The sequence below is a fragment of the Ambystoma mexicanum genome, chromosome 1q (genome assembly GCF_040938575.1).
Source record: "Ambystoma mexicanum isolate Mex_15411 chromosome 1q, UKY_AmexF1_1, whole genome shotgun sequence".
Taxonomy (NCBI): Eukaryota; Metazoa; Chordata; class Amphibia; order Caudata; family Ambystomatidae; genus Ambystoma; species Ambystoma mexicanum.
Window position 1 is genome coordinate 844223478 of NC_090922.1, and position 22606 is coordinate 844246083.

General features: G+C 45.8%; 1 protein-coding gene across 1 annotated transcript in view; it reads right to left on the bottom strand.

The window, feature by feature from the left end:
* Positions 1-22606, bottom strand: part of SOAT1 (sterol O-acyltransferase 1) — a 454029-nt gene that overhangs the window by 84797 nt on the left and 346626 nt on the right. Inside the window, exons 11-12 of the mRNA XM_069641479.1 lie at positions 15979-16108; positions 859-956 (exon numbers count right to left, since the gene is read on the bottom strand). Coding sequence (XP_069497580.1) covers positions 859-956; positions 15979-16108 — 228 coding nt within the window. The remainder of the gene's footprint in view (positions 1-858; positions 957-15978; positions 16109-22606) is intronic.

Below are 22606 nucleotides of genomic sequence, written 5' to 3' on the forward strand. Positions count from 1 at the left end.
GAATCAAATAGAAGAAATTTAGAAGAAACGTTGGTTTCTTGCATGAGGGAACATCTAGTCCACCCATGTCTCCTGTTACTTACCTTTAGAGTGAGCCTGTCAGTTAAATTCTACTAAACCTGCTGCCGTTCGGAATCTTTGTCGATTGACTGTCTTTGCCAGCAGTGCGGGAAGCACATTCGGCCACTATTGCTATTTCTTTGTGCAGTGCAGATACCTACGTACTGTATACATTTGAAGCATCTTGAACTTAAGTTTATTCATGTTTATTTTCTATTGTACATCCTCTGGACACTTGTTTTGCTTGTAGCTTATTTTCAAGTCTGTTTGAAATGTGCTCTGGGGTTCATAGAATGTCAGTGGAAGTGTACCTTTGCTAGTTCATAAAATGTTAAAAACTTTGTGAATAAGTAAATCAATGCCTTGATATGCCATTATATAATGGAGGCAGATTCTGTTGGCCTCTGTTACTGCTCCTGTGCTTGACATTTGGACAGCATCCGTGTACAGGAGTACTGCTGCATAACTGGAGTATTATGCCCGATAGCGCCAGACATTTGTCTGCAAAATTTTTCTTGCTCTAAACTCAGACTGGCAATTGCAGCTGCATGTGCTTTTGTGGCTGGCAAGCACAGTAGAACGGAATCAAACGGTTAATGCTTTTTTAAAGCAATTAGAAGGATACGCTACCATACACAAGAGACCCATTTTCAGATTTCAAAAATTGATCCAAGTTTCCCCCTCACATCTCTGAGATCAAATGGACATTTAATCCCATGCACTGTACAATATTTGAAATTTTGCAATGAATAGAATGGTAACATGGCAAACCAGATAATGTAGGAATTTTTTCATTACCTTATAGAACATCCGGTCCGCAAAGCGCAACATCTCTGCAAATGCATTTAACCAGCAGTGGAGTAAGGCGAAAAACCCCAGAAATAGAACTAATACACCTGGAATGATAAATATATATCAGGACATTAGAATTTTACCAGCATTCATTCATCCACTCCAACTTATGCCAAAAATAAAGTACTGATATAGAGTACACAGCACAAAAAGAATGGATTACAGTTGGTTCCAAGAAATAGGTGGGTGGATCCACTGGGGAGGACCAGGGGCGGGGAAGATGCGAGTGAAGGCTTCTGAAGCAGAGAGTTGCAGCTCTCATTTGGTGCTAGGGATGTAAAGATCACTATTCTGGTAGGTAGTAATAACTTTCTAAACAATCTCCCAATTATTTGTTGTCCATCATCCCTGCACCCCCCCCCCCTTAATGGTCACGACAAAGAATAAAATACACGGCCACCCACACTTTGCCAAGTCAACTGTTCACGGTTGGCTGAGCTGATTCTGAGGAAACTATTCATCTGTTGCATTCTATACTTTTAGGCACTATAAAGTCTTGCTTTTTAACATGTGATCACAGTGAACTGAGCCTTAAGGTTCAACATTGCTCTCATCTATTAGCAACAAAGACTCAAGAAACATGCAGAACACAGATGACGAAAATGTTTTTGCAAGATGAAAAAAAGCTTGATGCACATCCCAAGAGAGGATACATATCTTTAAAACTTGGAGAAGACACTTGCCTTCGCACACTCCTTATGTACTCAACCTGCAAAAAGATTTCCCTCAAGGTTCATGAGCTGTCCAATGCATCCATGATAGTGAAACCCTAGACCTCATATTTTGGACAAGGTGATAGATAATATTTCACACTTCCATTTAAAGCCCTTTTCACCTCTGCACCAGCTGAGACAAAAAGGTGCTGCCGTTTTTGTATGAATTCCGTCCACTGTCCACTTGGGGATTGCATTTTAACAGGGAAACCCTGAATCTGGCTGTCCTAGTGTCCTGCAATCCCAAAGTTATTAAGGCAGCCCTCCTCAACGGACCAATGCATCACGAAGATTCATTATATGCATCTGAGATCAGGAATGGTGCCTTGATCCATTGAGACCTCACTGCCAGGAATCCCTGTTGATTTAACTAAATAAACCTGGACACTTTTCAGACTTCTCAGCTTCCAGTAATGGCTAGCAGCCAATAGAAAAGGCTGACCTTGGACATCCGACTTTTGGACTGTCCTGGACGATGTGCACCAAATTCAGGTGAGGTTTTGGCTGGGCAGGAGGAGGGAATCCGTTGTGTCGGTGCCAGACAATACATTAAAAAAAACAATGAAATCCGTGTCCTTTTATTAGACCTGTAACAACTGTTTGACACAGTCAACCTTGCCCTCTTGGTCAACTTTACTCTCTGGGGCAGCGGTTAGCCACACATTTTTGGGGATTTCTATTGTTGCATTGATTTTTCTAGGTTCAATGACATAATGTAGCTATCACAGGGACTGAATTCTCCCTGCAAACCTTTTTACTATATGGTTTTGTGGTAGCCCATATGGCTCCTAGGACAGGAGTACTTTAAGCACCCGTTTTTAACCTTGGGCGAGTTTATCACCCTATTAATAGTATTGTGGAATAGGCTGGTGGCAGCTGTAATTTAGTTTTAGCTTCACAAGGGGTGCAGCTGATTTTACCAGATTAGTAGCTGAACTGACCTTTTTGTTAGCTATTGGGGCACTAACATTTTTAGAAGTACTGCTAGCTGCTATTTTGTTTAGGCCATCCCTTTACCATGAGGTAGGTCTAAAATGGCTGTTGTGCAATTATGGGCACACACTAAGAACCTCTGTGCACTCAAATGGTTTGAACTGTTTCGGGCTGGTCCCTCGTCTGACAAGCCAATACACAAACTATGTGGGTGGACCTGTGTGGTTGGCGGCTTTTATGGACAGCCTGATTGGCTGGCTGTCAAAAACATTGCCTTTTTGTGTGATTGGAGGGCTTGCGTTGTGGCACAGACTCCGATCAGGGATGTTAGCTGAGTTACTTTATTTAAGTAAAGGTAGACAAAGCGGGCGGAGAAAGCAGCCCTTTAAACCACCTTCCCCAAACGTCAACTCCCAACATTCTATTAAGCTCACTGGATCTCGACATGGAATCTTGGGACCTGCTGCACGAGGCATGTGATTACAACACACCCCTCCCCTTTCACATTACACAATGTCCAAAGTCCCATACCCTCAGGGGCATCAACAAAGGTCCAATGGATTAAAAACTTATTCCAAGAATAAAAATAACAGTAATTAAAATATACGTAACTCTGTGAACCGCACATTACATTAAAGATCTATATGCAAAGCAATGAACATAAAATGATGCAATTAACAACATCAACCACTTCTTGAAAAATCACAGAACCAATATAGTACTTTAGAACATACGACACACTTCTAATAATACAAAGTTGGCTGTCCTGCATCTAACCACATTCCTTCTTTAACGGTTTCCCCATAGGGATGCCATGGGTTTAGCATAGCACATACCAGGGCAAATGCAGTGGGAATCTGCGCTCACTTAGGCTCGTACTCATGCTCTCCCTGCATCAGCACACGCACTAGCAGGCAAATCAACCGACTGGAGCCCCCGGCTTCGGTCGCCCTTGCACAGCCCACAATCCCCCCCCCCCAACGTTTGTGTCCACAGGACCAGTCGGGAAGCAATTCTCCACTGGAACCATGCTACATTGCTTCTCTAACACGGTCCCTTGCGCAACAATATCCACACAAACCACTCTGCCCAAGCTCCATTTTTAATTCTCCAACATTCAATCCTGACCAACCGTAATGACCTTCACGAGAGGCAAATACCGGGATACCCATTTATTTATTTTTATTTTACTTATTTATTTATTTCTGTAGCGCCGAAGGCCGCAGGCATCAAGGCGCATTGCATGAAGACAAGGACAACAGAAAAGTGACGGGACAGTAGAGTAAGATTACTGGTATGATTAGATTACATTACATGGACATTAGTATTATGCAGGTCCTTTATTTGAACAAAAGGGTCTTCAGTTTCTTCCTAAAGGATAGGTAGTTAGATTCTAGCCTTAGGCTGCTTGGGAGCTCATTCCACTTAGATGCCACTTTGGTAGGGAATGCTCGTCCAAGTCCATTGGCTTTTTTGGAGCGATTTACTTTCAAAAACCCTTGCACCTTGGATCTTAAGGTGTGGCAAGGTTCGTATGTGTTTTTTTAAAAAATTTAATTTAATTATTTTTTTAGGTATACGGGTGCAGATCCATACATACAGTGTTGGACAATGGTCATTGCTTTAAAGGTGATCCGGTCTTCCAGGGCTAACCAATGAAGGGACTTTGTCTTCTGTAATACGTTCCTCTCTTTTTTTCTTGGTAATTGTCCTTACTGCATTGTTCTGAAGGACCTGACCTTGTTTGATGCATTTTTTTTATTATCCCCCCCCCATAAGTAGTGCATTCCCATAGTTCAGTCTGGATAATATTGTGGCTCTGGCGATAATGGTGCTGTTGTGTTTACTCAGTAATGGCCTGATGCGGCTGAGCAGATTTTGGTGGTAGCAGCAATTGTTTGTCAGTTATGTTATGTGGGCTTCCACTTCCAAGGATGCTTGCAGGTAGACACCTAGTGTCTTGACCTTATCAGAGACCCTTACATTTGTGTCTTTGATCTTAAAGGTGGTGTATTCGGTGTCTACCTTAGCTCTTGCCTGGTGTGATACAAAGATCATGAGCTCAGTCTTGCTTCCGTTGAGGCAAAGCCAATTTGTCATCATCCAGGCTTCGATGGTGCTATAGATGCGAGCAAGCTTATTGTTGTCAGTGGTATGACAGCCGGACAGATCAATGACAAGTTGTGTATCGTCTGCGAATTTTGTGGAAGACCCCCAAGTTGGTTAATAGGGTACATAGACACTGCAGACAGAGATTGAGCAGAAGGGGCGATAGGCTGGCCTCCTGGGGTACGCCATGATTTATAGGTCTGGGTATGGAGTAGTGGTCACCCCAGTGGATCTTAAAGCTCCGCTCTTTGAGGAAGGATGTTACCCAGTCTATGGCTCCTCGAGAACAATTACCTGATTTATCTAAAGCTTTGTGGAGTTTGATGGTCGAGCAAATTAAATGCTGCCGAGAGGTCCGATAATAAAAGCATCCCTGTTTTTCCCACGTCTAGTATCCTAAGCATTTTAATCTGAAGGTCGAGCAGGACCGTCTCTGTACCATGTGCTCCTCGAAAGCCCGATTGTTGGGTGTGTAGGAGGCTGTTCCTGTCGACAAAATCTTAGAGTTGGATGTATCGACTGTCCAAAATTTTTAGGAGAAAGTTACAGTTCATTATTGGATGGAGATTGGAAGGGTGATGTGCCTGGGATCATTCACTCCAACATCATTTTCGACAGGTAAATCAACATCCATCCCACCCACGTGGGCGTTGTGATACCACTTGTATTTTAGCTAATTGTTCCTGACCCTTCCCATCACCTTAAAGGTCACCTGAAGCCGAGTCAACGACCTCACCAGATGGTGTTGCTCATCGCCAATTGTTGCGACAGATGCCGTTAAGTTAGCTGGGTTACTATATTTAAGTAATACCCCTTGGTGTTAAGGAGAATTCTTAGAAATGTGCTAATTCCCTTCACCTTAGAGACCCCTAGCAACTTTGCTGGATTTTGAAGACTTGATTTGTTTTACCTGGAGAGTGTGTGAGGCTTTTTTCCCCCATTCTCTCATGTATTTTGATGTGTGTTTTACTCTTGTGTTCTTTGATTATGGAGTTTTAGACAACTCCATAGGCATCTTTTCATGTGTGTAACAGCACCCTCAGTGCAATAACACAGGGACGCCTTTCTAGGCTGTCCCAAGGTTTAAATACCTTCTCTGGGATAAACTACTGTTTCCCAGAAAATGTAAATTTAAATTGACTTTACTAGTCTTTTTAAATTCCTAGACTCAGCACGCACTATTTTACAATAGAGTGCTGGAGGGTTATCTAGTATCTAGAAACTTATTGTAGCAGTCAAATGCTACCCTTTCCTATCGAAATGGCTGGTGGCAGTGTTTTTACAACGAAATACCAAGTTTTTTCCCGACCGCGAACACCGGTAGCGTTAAATCGCGGGAGCCATGTTTTTCAAGATGGCATCTGAGCCTCCTTTGTTTAAACGGGTCCCGGTATATTTTCGCCGTTTCTTTTTGGAAAGGTCCAATCTAGAGTTTGTCTCTTTGTTTCTATGCCTTTGGCGGGCTGCAGGACCGAAGACCGCCTCTGGCGTCCGAGTGTCTGGGGTGGGCAGGAAGTGAGGGAGGTGCCCGAAACACCCTGTGCTTAGTCTCCTAGGAGACGCAAATGCACTCTGGCGGGATTGGCTGGCTGACTGTCCCGCAAGGATAGCCACCCTGCTGGGTGAGTGGCAGCTAGGATGGAATGAATGGGAGAAAACCTTTTAAAAGGTGAGTCTCTTGGCTTGTAAGTCAGAGTCGACCACTGGAACAAAAGAACCGAAGACGAGCTGGAAGAGGACGGCTGCTGCAACTAATGGACCGTTGGTTTGCCTGGTGGAGCCCTGCTGCAGGTCCGAATCGCCAAGTTCATCTCGACAGAGAAGCCCTTCAAGGACAACGTCTTCCTTTGAGTTGGTAGGACCAATCAATTCGTAAGCCACGTGGACACCATTCACGGAGCTGGTTGTATTTTCAGGAGTGCTGCAGGAAACCGAATAGCCAGGGAGGACACCAGTTTGTGTGCTTGAAGACAGCTACCGGAATCAAAGAATTGCCAGTTTGCCAGCTTTGTTACTAGTCCCTGTGCAGTGCAGGAGTCCCCCGTCATCCTGCCTCTTGTCCCCTCAACTGAGGCTCAGAAACAGCGAGATCTGCAGGAACAGAAGTCTTCAGCTGCATCATTTTCTTCAAAATAAGGTACCGTGAAAACCCGACCGAGAGAACTTACCTCTCACTGCGAAAGTTTCTGGAACTATGGCATCTTGCAGGCCTAGTCAGCTTGTGACCCGACAACTTTCTTCTGAGAACTTCTTCCGAGAACCGTGGCAAAGACTTTTTTGCTTATATACCAGAACCGTTTTTACCTATACAAGACATTAGCCCATTGACTTTGGCCTATATATTGCATTGCATCAACTCCTCTGGTGAACTCTTTAACTATTTGCACTGTTTGAAAGTACCTCTACTTCGTTTTAATAACGTATGCCTTTTTGCTCCTACTTCAATTGCTCTGAATGCCATTTTGCTCCTACTTCAAAGTAGTTTGAATGTTTCAGAACCGGTTAGTGTGAAGTATTGTAGGATATTTTAGTGTGCTATTGATTTCCTCCTTTTAGTGAATGTTTTCTAAATGACTGTGTAATAAATTAAGTGTTTACCAAGAAACATTGAGTGTAAGTGTCTAATTGAATACGTGTAATTGTAGACCACTGTGTAACCTCATTACGAGCTCACATTCACTCTTGAGATAAGCCTGGCTGCTCAGCTCGCTACCAAAAACCGTGGTACAGACCTATATCAACGGTTGGTTTTGATTATACCTGTAGTCCTAGTTGTGTCTAGTGGTCCCAAAGGGTACTGCATACAAACTTTGCATAACACTTGGTTAATCAATCGTACTCGGGTACTGAGAGGAGCTGAGTTGTTCCAACAGTTAATCTTTTCTCAGCATGGGATATGCTTCACAGACCGATAGCATTGAGTTGCCTAAAGTTCATACAGAACCTAATCGATCCATCAGGTTTTGGTAGTAAAACTATAGTGGAGCACCATGGGCTTTTGGAAGGTTCAATTATTCGTAGCCACTACATTTCTTGTATTTCTTACTAGATGATTTGGTTTTGTTCGTATGTGGTGTTCTACCAGGTGGGTTCTTATGCTTATGAGTAGGCTAGAGAAGAGATGTGTGATTGTTTCCAGAGTTCTTCTCACATCTTTCTTTTCTTCTGATAGATGCTCACCCCATTTCACCTCTGAAAGGTCAGCCAGCTCTCCGCCTGAGAAAGTTTCAGTAACCAGTTCCGTTCCAGTACTGATGTGATCAATGCAATTCCTGTCGGCTTATCACTCCATTGGGAGCATAGCTCAAGGGCCACACCTTCGCCTTGGAAGCAAGACGACACAGAGCAACACAGGGTCAAGCCCTGGGTCCGCGCTTAGAAACCTCTGGGTATTAAGCACGTTATAAATAACTTATAATAATTATAATTCCTTGAGGAGGTTGACATGGTAGACCTTTTCTTTCTAAAGTCTGTCAGGTTGACTTATCAAATAGTTAACTTGCCCCAAGATCTCCTTGACAACATATGGTCCCCTCCACCTGGCCAGCATTTCGTTTTCGTGGGTCGGCAATAGTACCAACACCTTGTCTCCTTGTTTAAAGCTTTGCATTTGCGCTGTTTGGTTGTAATGTTCAAGTTGCTGGTCATGTTTTTTCCCATAGATTGACGGCAAGATCCCGTAGAGAAGACAGGTGTGTTCTCAACTTGTCAGCATATTCTGATAACTGTTTCGCTGACTGCTTCCCATTCTTATTTCACTAGGTCGAGCAGGGCACAAGGTCGTTGACCAAAAAAGTTCAAAAGGAAAGATTCACGGTGGAGGATTGTGGCATATCTTTTAGTACCATTAGTATTATCAGTAAGATTTTGTCCCAATTTTTCCCATCTGGTTCGGTTCCCTTTTTCCAACATCTGTTTGATGGTCTTGTCAGATCATTCCACATGTACGCAGTTGTTTCACATTCATGAGGTGACACACCCATTTCATCACCGTTGACACAAAGTTGGGCCTCTGTTCGGACACTTTCTTTTGGAAGTCCGACTCATGAAAAAACCTGTATCAAGACATCACGTACCTGTTTTGCTGAAATCTCTTAGGGGAAAAGCCTCAGGGTAACGAGTGGCATAATCTGCCAGAACTAGTATGTACTCAAGTCCTCCTCCCACTTACTGGAGACTACAACCTTGATGCAGAAGCTCTCCTCCAGATATACTCCACTATCCAAACCTGGATGGCCATCAATGGTCTGCCTAAATGGGGATAAACCTGAGATCATCATCTTGGGCCCCAAGGAAACCATCTCCAAACTCAACACTAAATACACTGACTTCATCATCGACCACACTAACATAACAGTCTCCTCATCTGTTAAGAGCCTCAGAGTCTACTTAGACACGACTCTCTCGATGTCAAGACAGGTCCGCGCCATCGCTTCTGCCTTTGCTCACACCACTAAACTTAGAGCAGCCATAAAACCTTTTCTAACCACTCAGAACTGCCTATCCATAGCCAGAGCCACAACAGGAGCCAGACTTGATTACTGCAATGCCCTTCTGGCAGGCACCTCGACTACAAACATCAATAGGCTCCAGATAACACAAAACAATGTGCTCCGCGCAGCCCTTCACATTCCAAAAAAAAGGACCATATATCCCAAGCCAGACGTGATGCCCACTGGCTCCCAGTCAAGGAAAGGCTCAACTTAAAAATGATCACTCTTACACACACATGCATCAATCTTTCCGCCCCATCATACCTATCAGACACCATATCCAAAAACCTCACTACTCGCCCCGCCAGAAGCCACCATGCTAACCAACTCTGTGTACCTCTCATAAAAATAGCCAACGCCGGAGGCATGGTCTTCCCCTACGTAGCTCAAAAACTCTGGAATGCCTTCCCCAACGCACTCAGAGCAGAACCCTCACTACTCACATTTCGCAAAACCCTCAAAACCACACTATTCACATAAATCTCTGCACCCTGCAACTCCATGATGAATCAGAAATGCATATGTCTATCTAATTACCAGGTCTTCCTTTGTAACCAGCAATGTATCATGTGTAACAGCGCCACAATGCCTCTGGGCTGATGAGCGCTTTAAAAATGTGAATAATTAAAATAAATACTTCTACTCTCTGCTGGTCGATTCAATGGGACCCATTATGTCCATCCTATTCGCTGAAACAGTTCTTTAATTGGAGGCATTCTCTGCATTTGGAGGAATATATGCGCTCTTCTGTTGACAAACTGGACAAGTTTTACAGAATCTCATTACTTCTCCATAGATTCCCGGACAACAGAAGCATTTCAATAAGTTGTTTTGCATTTTCTTCAGTGGCCATGTGACCTAGCGCATGTTCGTGAGCCATTTTAAGAAGACCTTCTCTGAATGTTCTTGGTACTAAGAGTTGTTCTTTGGGTGGCACATTGTTCCTCTTGGATACTTTTTTACTATAGACCCCTATTGTTAATAAACCAGTGATCCCCCTGAGTGCTAAGCTTGCTCATTACTGTCTGATTTTATTCTTGCACTTTTCAAGTTTTCGTCCGTTAATGGTTCTGCCCTAAATGTAGGTACATGCGATTCCACGTACCAGTCGATGACGCAACGCTAATATTGGTCTTTTAAAATTATGCTTGTTCTCCCTGATCTCTCTCTGGGTTTCATGTACCCGTGTTGTTAGACACCAGTTGTTCAGAGGCAGGGTTAGGGAGTTTAGGTACAATGGCGGCATGCAGGATGGTTCGGTTGATTCGTACTTCTAAGTAAATCATTCGGCTTGGGTAACCCTTAACATCTCCATGCCCAGATTTAATCTGAATTATTATGTCCCATCTCCCTTGTCTTGCCCACTTACTTGTGGCGTAATGGCAGTCTATTGGCTTCCGCTGTGCAACATCGCTGGAGCCGCTACTGCATCCACCTGAACTTCCATCATGTAATGTTGTTTTCCCGGGAAGACTTGAGTATATATAGATATGATTTCCATGGGTATGGCTTTGGTTTTCCTGGGGCAAAATCTAGCTATATGCCCCCACTCTCAAAGCATTGTGGTTGTATTTGTGTAAATGTTGTGGGTATTGCCCCCACTCTCAAAGCATTGTGGTTGTATTTGTGTAAATGTTGTGGGTATTGTCTTTAGTTCTGGCCTGGCAGTGTTTCCTTCATTGGTGGTCCATTTAGGGGTTACCACACGGGTGTTGATACCTCTGCTGTATTCCTGGTTGGGTTGATCACGCTGGTTCCCTATTTGGAAACCGCTGCTTTTTGATATGCACTGGCAATATTAATGGCTTCAGCTAAGGTTGGTCTGTGGTGCTGTCTCATCCATCTTTGAATTGATTTGGGCAACGAATCCAGGAACTGTTCAAGCACAACCTTTTCAGTAATTTGTGTAGTAGTGGACCCCGTTGGCTGCAACCATTTTTCAGTTACATCTTGAACTCTAGAGAACATTTGCCTTCGAGTTTCACCAGGTTTTAGATGTGCTTCCCTCAGCGGTAGGTGGTAAGCCTCTTCATCCATTCCAAGCGTCTATTTCTCCATCTGGCGTCTCACCAGTTGGGTTCACCACCTGGTATGCTCCCTGCATAGGGCCGGTGAGTATAGGTGCCACATAATGTCCCCATCTTTCTGGAGGTCACTGTGCATTACGGGCTATCCTTTCAAAATTAGTTTAAAAAAAAAAAAATGCAGGCTCTTTCCCGCTTCATACTTTTGTAGAATCGACGGAGGAACCACAGGATAGACACTTTGGTGGCAACCATGGCATCCATGATCGGTTTGCGGCTTTGATTTCTTTCTTGAAGCATGATTTGTCTGTCTGCCTGTAACTGTAGTGCTTGCTGAAACACCTGCCAGCCCCACTTGTGCCCAATGCCTTTGGACCTGCAGCATCTGTTTTAACAATTGCTGCCCTTCTGAAAGGGTTTTTATGATTGCTTCCATGGCGTTCTCTATCTCACCACTGCCACCATTTGTGGTAAGTAGAGAGCCAGACAGCTGGGTAAGTAGAGTTAAGCCAAGTTTATTCCAAAAATAAAATAACAGCTTATTTTCAGCAAAACAAAACATTCTTGGTAGAAATTCTTAACAGTCCTGGCATATGGTTATCTCTGAGCCTTTCTCCTTTGTCTTCTGGCTTCCAGTTTAATAGCCCCAACAGTATTTGACTCCCTCTTGTTCATGGTCTGTGTCCTGCAGTTCAAAAGATCCAAGAGAGACATTGTAGCAGTTGTGCCTGCTTTTATACTCCGATATTGCCTTATTAGCCCATTAGCATGAATGTTACCCCCTCAGAGCCAATCCTCTCTATACTCGTGAAGCACCCGCCCCCAGCCCCTTCCACATGATCACGGGCCACCAGGTTTCTTTTTCGCGAGGCCCGTGAGCTCCATGTTCCGCCACCCCCCCAGAGTTCCAGTCTAAACTATTCTGCATTGTTCCTGCTACAAGTAAGTGGCGTGAATATGCATATAATACATGACACAGCTGTGAGTCGGTGTTGCTGTTACTTTCGCTGTGTATATTCACCATTTGTAACCCACCCATGCTGCAACGTCTTTTCCCTCTGCGTTTAGGGGCCCGTTCAGGGTTATCCTGCTGTGAGGCCAATACAGAGCCCATCCCAGCATGGGAGTGGGGGCTTCACTGCTGAGATGTGAATGCCAGCAGCTAGACTGCCCCCTCAGCCGCTGTGACGGTGCAATGTTCTTCTGAAGTCCCCCACCGTCTCTTGTGGGTGGCTCGCTGCACCTCTCCCGCCAGTCAGCTGCTCAAAGCCAGTCAATGACTTCTGTGGCTCCCTGCACCTCTCCCTCCCAGCCCCACACAACCCCACCTGGGTTGGTTAAATCTCCCTTTTATATCTTTTCCACATTTCTTGTTAACCGGTTTCGTCAATGATATTGCGTCCTCTGGTCTGGGATGAGTTTCTCTGTTCACATGGTACCAGTCTTCCCAACTGTTATGGAGAATTCTCAAACATGTGCTAATTCCCTTCTACCTTAGAGACCCTGAGCTATTTTGCTGGACTTAAGGACTTTTAATTTCTAACCTGGAGAGTGAGAGACTTTTTTTTCCCACTCTCAGGTATTTCTCTGTGATTTGGACTCTGTTTCTTTTGACTTTGTAGTCTGACAAACTCCATAGGCATCATCTTTACGTTGTGACCCACAGCACCTTCAGTGCAGTAGCACAGGGAAATCTGTTAGATTTCCAAAAGGTTTAAATAACTTCTCTTGGTGAAACTACTGTTTCCAAGAGCAGTGAAGTGAAATTGACTTTACTTACATTTTGTAACTTTCCAGACCCAGCACACACAAACTTACCATAGGGTGCTGGAAGGGTTACTTAGTATCCCCTTGTCTAGGTTCTCATGTAACACTTCTGTGTTACCCTTTCTACAATTAATGGCTGGTGGCAGTGGTTTACGTTTTACTACCATTGTATGTTTTTACAGCAGGCTGGGTTAGCAGCTGCAGTAAGGCACCCACGGGTGCCCATTTTGTCAAAATGGCCCCAGTCTTTTTCGCCATTTTTTGTTGGAAAGGTCCTTCTTGAGATTCATGCCAAACCAGGTTTGGTCCCTTTGTTGGTTTTGCCTTTGGCGGGATTAACGAGTGAAGCCCGCCTCTGGCTCCAGTAAGTCTGGCAGGAAGTAAGTGAGGTGCCCGAAACTCCGTTCTTAATCCCCTTGGTTACAGGAATGCACCCAAAGATGATTGGCTGGCTGGCTTGCATTGCAGGACAGCCACCCTAACAGCTAGGCTGGAATGAATGGGAGAAACCTGCATAAAAGGCGAGGCTTTTTGGCTTGGAAGGCAAAGTCGACCACTGGAAGGAATCTGAAGAAGAACCTGAACAGACGCCTGGTGAAGCTCTTCTGCTGTGCTAAAGCTCCGAATTTGCCTCGACTAGAGAAGCCCTGCAAAGACTACTTCTCCTCTTGGGTTGGTGAGACCAATCAACCCCAAAGTTAACTTGTCTGGACCATCCTCTCGGAGATGGCTGTACTTCCATTGTTGCTGGAACCGAAGTACCAGGGAGAGTAACACCAGATCAAGTGCATCACTTTTAAGTCAGACCCCAGCGCCAGGATAATCCTCCGTACTTCCATGAAGTAGGACTGACCAAGCCAGAGCCACCTCAGAGTGCTGGACCCCAGATGCGAGGAAAGTCTGAAGCGGTATCCTACAACTGCAGTGTTGCTATTTGCTATAGATGCGAGGAGCTGAAACCGCAAAGTGCCGCTGAATGGAAGTTTACCCATTGCTGCCGCCGACCTTCCTACTGCAGTGCAGGAGTCCCCATACATCCTCCATCATATCCCCACAACTGGGCCCAGGAACAGCAGGAGCTGCAGAGCTGTACAGGAACAGAAGACAGCTGGAACCATTTCTTCTAACCAAAGGTACTGTAAACCTAAGAGGACTTCCCTCTTATTGTGTAGCCTTGCTTGTTCTCAGTTGAGACTTGTCTTGGTTGCCATTGCAAAGTTGCTTGCAGGTTTGCCCTTCACAAGCCTCCCAGCTTGTGATTCTTCAAGTGAATCTTATTTCTACAAACCTTTCTAAAAACATTGTGCAAGACTTTTTACTTACCCGCAAAGAAGATCTTCAGCTCCCCTAGACTTTGCACAGCTAACATTGGCTGTCCTGGCTCCCTGAGAGACTTCCTACCTCTGTGTGCTGTTGCCTTTCCTCCAGGAAAGGGTCAACTTACTTTGCATTGGAGGGTTTAAAAAGTACTTACCAGTTTATGAATTATTTGTTAACCTTTGTTGTATTCCCCTATCTAATCCTTTACACCCAAAACTCAGTATTGCTCTAAATGTACCAGTGATATGTCAATATCCACGGTGTCCTAGCAATTTAGGTCACCTGAGGGTGTAGGAAGTGTCTTTGTGCCATCCCCAATGGGTATGATATGATTTAGAGAAACAGTGTGTTTTGAAGTATACTGTAAGTGTTACATGTTTTGCTACCTTCTGAAGAAGGCGTACATAACTGACTGTTAAATTAATAATTGTTTAATCAAGAAACCTTGAATATAAGTGTTTATTTGAAGAACTGTCACTGTGAAACTGTTTTACAACCGTGCAGTTCACATTAATCCCCTCTGGAGATAAGCCTGGCTGCTCAGCCACACTACCAACCTGTGTAGTACAGACTTCTACCAAAGGTTGGGTTCCCTATTGCCAGAAGGAGAAGGTTGCTGTAGTCTCCCAAAAGGTACTGCACACAATCTTGCTTAACAAGCATTAATGCTGACCGAGGAGTATTATTGTAAGGGAGGTGGTGCTAGTATTTTTACTATGCAAAATGTAAACAGATGAAGGACACTTTGCCATTCCTTGTATGTCTTAAAAGTGTTCAGGGAAATAAAGCTTGGCTTAAGTGGTTCAGACTCACTGCTGTTGCTTCTTCACCCACACTCCAGACTGCTACACTTTCAGCTGAAGTCCCTCTGACCACAAAAAATAGGCCAGTGATACAAAAATAAAAATAGGGCAAAAGAAAAAAGGTTAAGGGCAGCAGAATTTCCAACAATAGAAAAGCGGTCTTTACAGTTCAGAACATCCAGTTTTTAATCTTTCAGTTCTACTCTAATAGCAATGATACCGAGATCCTCATTGGTATAAATCAGCTGCTGGGAGGTAGATATGCACTGCAGGATTATCCACTGAAACTCAACAGCGCGAAGACCAGTAGTCTGGCAGGAATGAGCAATCTAATGCAACACTGATACGAAGAGATGGGATATTTTCCCAGCCCTCCCATTTCAACAATGAACCTGGAATTGTGGTCGGCTGTGAATGTATCAATCACCATCTACTCCAACCTCAGTTTCCCTTTTGTATCCTTTTTTCTGACCAAATGCCATTTTTGGCTTTAAGGAAGTGTTGTCAATGTTCACACACTTAGCCTCCCTTTATTAGTTGGGAAACTATCCACAGAAAGGCACCTATCCGTGTTCAATCTACACTTGCTTTCAGTGCCTATTTTAAGAGGTTCTGACTTTAGCATTGCACTTGGATTGTATGGCCTTGAAACATCTGGTTGGAAGAAAACACTTCATACTTAAACTGCAATATACAACATTTTCTAATCACAAAGTATCAGCTAGTGCCAGGTTTTCACATTTGAAGTAGAAGGGGCAAGGGCATATGGAATATGATCTAGGTTAGAACATCTTTACATTTGACTTACGAGCTTAGCAAAATCAATATAGCAGTCTCTAGAGTTGCAAAGGTTTGAAGAGTTGCAATTCTACACAATGTTGCAAAAAAAATTCAAAATAATCACCTGGTAGGATGGAGTTAAAGATGCAGAGGACCAGAACTCTTAAGTTGAAGGGGCCCTGGCCGATGTTCCGGAACAGTGGGATACAGAGACGAACAAAGATATAGTACGCATAGAACGTGCAGCCCATAACCTGCAATAGAAATCAATCACTGCAGTGAAGGAGAGCACCATTTAAAGATTTTCCAGAACTCTAAAGTTTAAACCAACTTCAAGATTGGAAAAGAAATTTCAGGAACAATGTATGTTTGTTATTTATCAATAACACATAAGGTGGGGGGGACATTAGCATTTAGGTCTGAAGATGATGGCTATTAACCTCCAAACCCTGTTTCCCACATCACAGGGAGCGGGTTTATAGCTATTAGCATCCTTCCTGGCATGTTGTCTGTAGTACCAAATGATTTTTATTTATAAAAGTTAAAAGCTGAGAAAAAAGAAGAAAGTACTCCACTAGGTAATAGGATGGCAAGGACAGAGTGGAGGTGGTGGGGTGGAAATAAATAAAGTCCAGGGGTGGTGGTGGTTGGTGGGGGCCCTGGATTGTGGCATCCCGGGGGGGTGGGGGGGAGTGAGTCGATGGGAGGGACACACACTTTGTGGGCAGAGCAGGAGGGAGCGAGGGAATGGCTGTGGCAAAGCAGGCAATACCCATGAGATTTGGCTTGTCTTTCAAAACCCCCGATTGGTTGAGATGCCGTCTGAAATTGAAAACCCAGTGCTAAAGTGTTGCACATTGAGTACTGCTGTCATTTGCATGGTCTCCAAGTGCTCTGGCGGATGGCAAAGAACAGGGGTGTGTTAGGTTAACGTGGAGACATGAAAAATGCAGTACACTTGGTCAGTCTAAATTCGACCTGCTTTTTTTATTGGAGGGGGTGGGATGTCCCCATGACGCTCTGCCCTAGCCCACACCTCCAACCTCCCAGAACCCTCCTACATAATCATATATGACAATGCATTACTTACCGTAAAAGCATTTCTGATGGTTGTATCTGCTTAGATTCACATGCTGTGCATAGGTCCGACATCCAGTGGTCACTGCAGAGTATTGCATTTTGTTTTTCGTAGTCGAAAAGGGGACGTCGACAAGGCGTGTCTGTAACACTATCCCTATAGTGACGTGCGTTGTACCCACAATCCCTCACGCGTCGAGGTCCCTCTGTTTGTATTTTTTCTGCCCTGAGGGAGCCTTCTATACGTGAGTGAGTACAGAAAAGAGAGAGAGATGTAGAAAGGTGTCTATGTTCCTTCCATCCGAGCGGGGAGGAAGGGTGGGCGCATGTGAATCTAAGCAGATACCATCAGAAATGCTTTTACGGTAAGTAATGCATTGTCTTCTGAGGTTTGTTAATCTGCTTAGAATCACCTGCTGTGCATAGACTAGCGAGCAGTACCCGGAGTTGGCGGTGGGTTATGAGAAGGAACAGTAGAGAAAAGATGTCTTAATACTGCCTGTCCCACCTGGGAGTCAGATCTAGAGTGTGCATCTAGACAGTAGTGTTTCGTAAAGGTGTGCACAGAACTCCAGGTAGCCGCTTTGCAGATGGACTCAAGGGGAACATTTGCAATGAACGCTATGGAAGCCCCAGTGCCTCGAGTAGAATGTGCTCTTGGCTTGAGGGGTAGTTCTCCCTTAGCAAGAGTGTAACAGAGAGTGATGCATTGAACAATCCATCTAGATATAGTGGACTTTGAGACTGCATCTCCTTCTCTTCCTGCTGTCACCGAGACAAAGAACTGATTAGTCTTTCTCAGTGGTCTGGTTCTTTCCATGTAGAATATGACAGCTCTGCGTACATCTAGTGTATGCAGACTTTTTTCTCCCAAGCTGGAAGGGTTTTGAAAGAACGTTGGTAGTTCTATTGATTGGTTTACATGGAATTTCAATATGAATTTTGGTGCAAACCTTGGGTGTGTGCGTAGAACCACCTTATCCTTGTGAACTGTTACGAAGGGGTCTAGAACAGAAAGAGCCTGTCGTTCACTAGCTATTAGGAAAGCAGTCTTAAGAGTGAGGTCTTTAAGAGTTGCCTTGTGCATGGGTTCAAAAGGACGGCCCAGGAGACTAGAAAGTACCACATTTAAGTCCCATCCGGGAGCTGGGTTAGCTATCGGAGGGTGTATTCTCTTTAACCCCTCCATGAAGCCCTTGATAACTGGGATCTTCCATCACGACAATTTAAGTTGGGAAGTGGTGTATGCAGAAAGTGCCGCCAGGTGGACTTTAATGGAATTGAACACTAGACCTGAATCCAGTAAATGGGTCAAGTACAGAACAATGTGTGTGGGAGAGCAGTCAACCGGGTGGATGCTCTTATCTTTACAGCAGATGACAAATCTTTTCCACTTGCTAGAATAGCAGTGGCGAATATTAGGTTTTCTGGCTTCCCTGAGGATGTCCATACATCTCTGCGGGAGTTGTAGATGTCCAAATTCTATGATCTCAGGAGCCAGGCTGCTAAGTTAATGGTCTGAGGGCATGGATGCAGTGTCCTGCCCTTGTCCTGTGACAGCATGTTGTATGGGCAGGGAAGTTTCACTGGGGGAGATAGGGACATCTCCATCAAGTGAGCGAACCATGGCTGCCGGGCCCACATTGGGGCCACTAGTATCATGGTAACCTGCTCCTGGTGCATCTTGTGCACCACTTTGTTGAGAAGGGGAGTCAAGGGAAAGGCGTAAACAAATTTCCCTGACCATTGAATCGACAGACCGTTCCCCTTGGACTGGTTCTGGGGGTACCTGGAGGCGTAACTTTGGCATTGTGAGTTCTCCAGAGTTGCAAACAGGTCTATTTCCGGGAATCCCCATTGCGTGAAGACGTCTAGGACGATGTCTTCGTGCAATTGCCATTCGTACTCTTCGGGCAGGGGGAAGTCTCTGCTGAGTTCGTCTGCTAGCAGATTGAGTTCCCCTGGTACGTGTTGTGACAGTAGGAACATGTTGTGTTTGAGAGCCCACTTCCATATATTCTGGGACAGCTTGGACAGTCCTGGAGAGTGGGTGCCCCCCTGCTTGTTGATGTAGTACATGGCTGTGGTGCTGTCTGTAAGGACCATCACTGTCTTCCCTTGGAGGCGTTCCTGGAAGGCTTTTAGTGCTTTGAACACCGCCAGTAGCTCCAGTAGGTTTATGTGCTTGGATGCTACGTTCGGAGTCCACACTCCGTGAGCAGTCTGATGGGATAGGTGAGCCCCCCATCCTGTGAGGGATGCGTCCGTGGTTAGAGTGGCCTCCACCGTAGGTGTGGCAAAGGGTTTCCCTATTATCAGGTTTTCCTTTGTCCACCACCGTAGCGAGATAACCAAGGCTTGCAAGACCACCACTAGATCGTCCCATTGTCCGCTGGCCTGACCACTGGCTGTTGAGCCACTCTTGCATTGGGCGCATGCGCAGGCGTGCGCGAGGTACCAAATAAATACACAACGCCATCATTCCTAGCAATCGCATCGCTTTGCGCACCGTCACCTCTCGACCTGCCACATATTGGGGGATCTGAAACAGCATGTTTTGGACCCTCTCGTTGGAGGGGAAGACGAGGCCGTCCTTTGTTCGAATTAGAGCCCCTAGGAATTGTTTGACTTGGCTGGGGTCTAAGCTGGACTTCTTCTCGTTGATGGAGAAGCCCAGTTGGAACAAAAGGTCTACAGTCTTTTGGGTGTTTGAGAAGCATGTCTCGTAAGAATCCCCTGTTATGAGCCAGTCGTCGAGGTAAGGGTATACTGGGATGGATAACCTGTGCAGGTGGGCCACTGCCACTGCCAGTACGTTCGTGAATACCCTTGGTGCAGATGCTATGCCGAAGGGTAGCACTCTGAACTGGTAGTGTTTGCCCTCTATCATGAACCAGAGGTATTTTCTGTGCGGTGGCAACATTAAAATATGAACGTATGCATCTTTCAAGTCCAGTGTTGTCATGTAATCTCCCTGTGATAGCAGTGGGATCACTTCCTGTAAGGTCACCATACAAAACTTTTGGGGTTTGACAAACTTGTTCGCTGGCCGCAGATCTAATACAGGGCGCATGGTTAGATCCTTTTTGGGTATAAGGAAGTACACTGAATAAATACCTTCCATTACCTGGGATAGAGGCACAACCTCTATGGCTCCTTTTTCCAGCAGTTGGTCCACTTCTTGGAGAAGGATGGCGAGGTGTTCTGGTGTCATGCGGCTTCCCCTCGGGGGTCTGTATGTTGGGGAACTGTTGAACTCTATACAGTAGCCGCGGGCTACGGTGGAAAGTACCCAGCGGTCTGATGTTATTCCCTCCCATGCTGGAAGAAAGGATGTTAACCGGCCCCCGACCGGCGTTGCATGGGAGGGGACGCAAATCTTCGCGTCACTTGGTGGTGTTGTTGGCTTGGGAGCCTCTGGGGGTGGAACCCCTGCCTCTTCCCTTGCCACGACGTTGACCCCTCTGATTGTACTGGCCGCTATTACTCTGGTAGTTGCTGGCAGAGTACTGTTGTAGTTGGTTTTGTTGCTGGCGTTGTCCACGAAAAAAACGCTTATTACCAAATCCCCGCCTGTTAGGGGGTTTTGAAATTTGGTCTAAGGTCTTTATTGTATCAAATTCTTTCTTCGCGTTCTCCAGCGCGTCATCCACTGCTCTCCCAAAGAGGTTGGACTCCTCTATGGGTTTGTTAATAAGGGACGCTTGAGTTTCCGCCTTAAATCCGGAATTGCGAAGCCAGACATGACGCTTCAGTAAAATTCCTTGTACCAAAGTGCGGCCAGCCGTCTCTGCTGCATCGAGGGTATTCTTGACGATGCTTTGATTAACCAGAGAGCCCTCGTTAACTGTAGCCAGTAAATGAGTCCTTAGGGGTTCGGGAGCTTCTTCGATGTCCTGTCTGATTTTAGCCCATTGAGCATCGGCGTAGCTTGCCAATAGGGTATTATTATTGGCGATTCTGGTAGAGAATGCTGCAGAGGTGGCGATTCTCTTGGCTAGGGCATACAGCTTCTTCCCCTCTTTATCTGGGGGTGCCTTGCTAGTAGATAGTGGGACTCCTGCCCTTTTCCTGGTGTTGGTCACGACCAGGGAGTCCGGGATTGAGTGACCCTTAATATAGAATGGGTCTGATTGAGAGGGAGATAACAGTTTCTCAATCCTCGGATTGACCCCTCTCAGCAATGCAGGAGTGGAAAGAGAAGGTGTAATACGTCTCTTAACTGAGGCGAGGATGGGTATAACCTGGCTAGTGGGGGGGGTTTTCTTTGATAATCCTCTCCACAAAATCGGTGTCTGGGGTGACCTCCCCAGTTTCGATTTCGAAATGTGCTGCTGCCTTTTTCAGCAGTGCATTGAAGGTGGGTTGATCATCGACAGGCGAAGGGTTCCTGACTGGTAGTTTCAGTAGACCTGATGACTATACTGCTACTGCCTGTGTCAGTTGACCTAGCCGGTGACTGCCAGGGATTTGGGTCGCCCTCGCCTGTGTCTTCCTGGAATCTTTCCTCACATAGGTTAGTTTCCTCGTGAAAACCTTCCTCTTCGTGAAAACCTTCCCCTTCTTGTTGGTCCTCAACATAGGTGAACTCATCTTCCTCTTGGAAGAAGGTGTCTTCCTCAGTGGGATTGTAAGAGTTTATGTCCTCCTGTATGGGGTTATAAAACTTCTGGTATTTAGCCCTTGGACTCTCCAGGGGTGCCTCCCTTGGTCTCTTGGGTGTCCTGTCTTCTGGGATGGACATGTACCTATCTAGTTTGTCCATACAGGTCTGGAACCTTTCAAGGGTCCACTGAGGTCGGCCGGGACGGTCAGGGAAAGAAAAAGGGGTTTCTTCCTCCTGTAATTGTCTGGTTCTGTCCCATAACATCAAAGAAAGAGAGCCTTCGCCTTCTGAATAGCCTTCTTGTTGGCTAGGGCCTTCTGTCGGCGTCGGGAACTGGCCTGATCTGTTTTCCGGCGCCTTCGGCGTATCTTTGGCATTGTGCACGGTTTTCGGCGTTTCACTCGCCGTACGTCTTTGGCCGTCCTTAGATGCTATGCGCGCGAGGCTTTCGGCGATCATTCTCTCTTCCGAGGGATCGGTCGCCATCGCTTTGCTCGTCGAGTCCTCCTTGTTGGCAACGTGAGCGCTCTTGCGATGCGCGTCGCCGGGAATTTTGCTGTTAGCGCCCTTATTTTTAGAGTGCCCAGTCGCCTGTCGCGGAAGCGGTGGCGGGGAGGGCTGACGACCCTTACGTCCCCGTCCCCGTTGGCGCTATGGCTGCCTTCGTCTTCGACGAATGTGTGCTGGGGGGTATGTGCTTTGTTGTTTTACTGTGTGCGTCCTTGTCGCCGGGGTGTTCATCCCCCATAAACTGGGCTTGAGCCGGGCTTGTCGGGGCCGGGGACGGACGAGGAGCGTGAACGCTCCTTTGAGAGGTCTACAGCCTCTGTTACGGGGGCCGTGTAGTCACTGTCCTCGTCACACTCGGCGGCGGCGGCAGCAGCGGGCGAGGAGTCAGGCCTAGACATGGCGTAGGCCGCCCACCCTTTGACCCTGCGGTCTTTTAGAGTTTTGGGCTTTAGTAATTTACAGGCCGCACAGCCGTCCTCCTGGTGATCGAGGGGTAAGCAACGGTTGCACCATTTGTGCTTATCCTTCCAGGTATATTTACCCTTACAAAGCGGGCAAA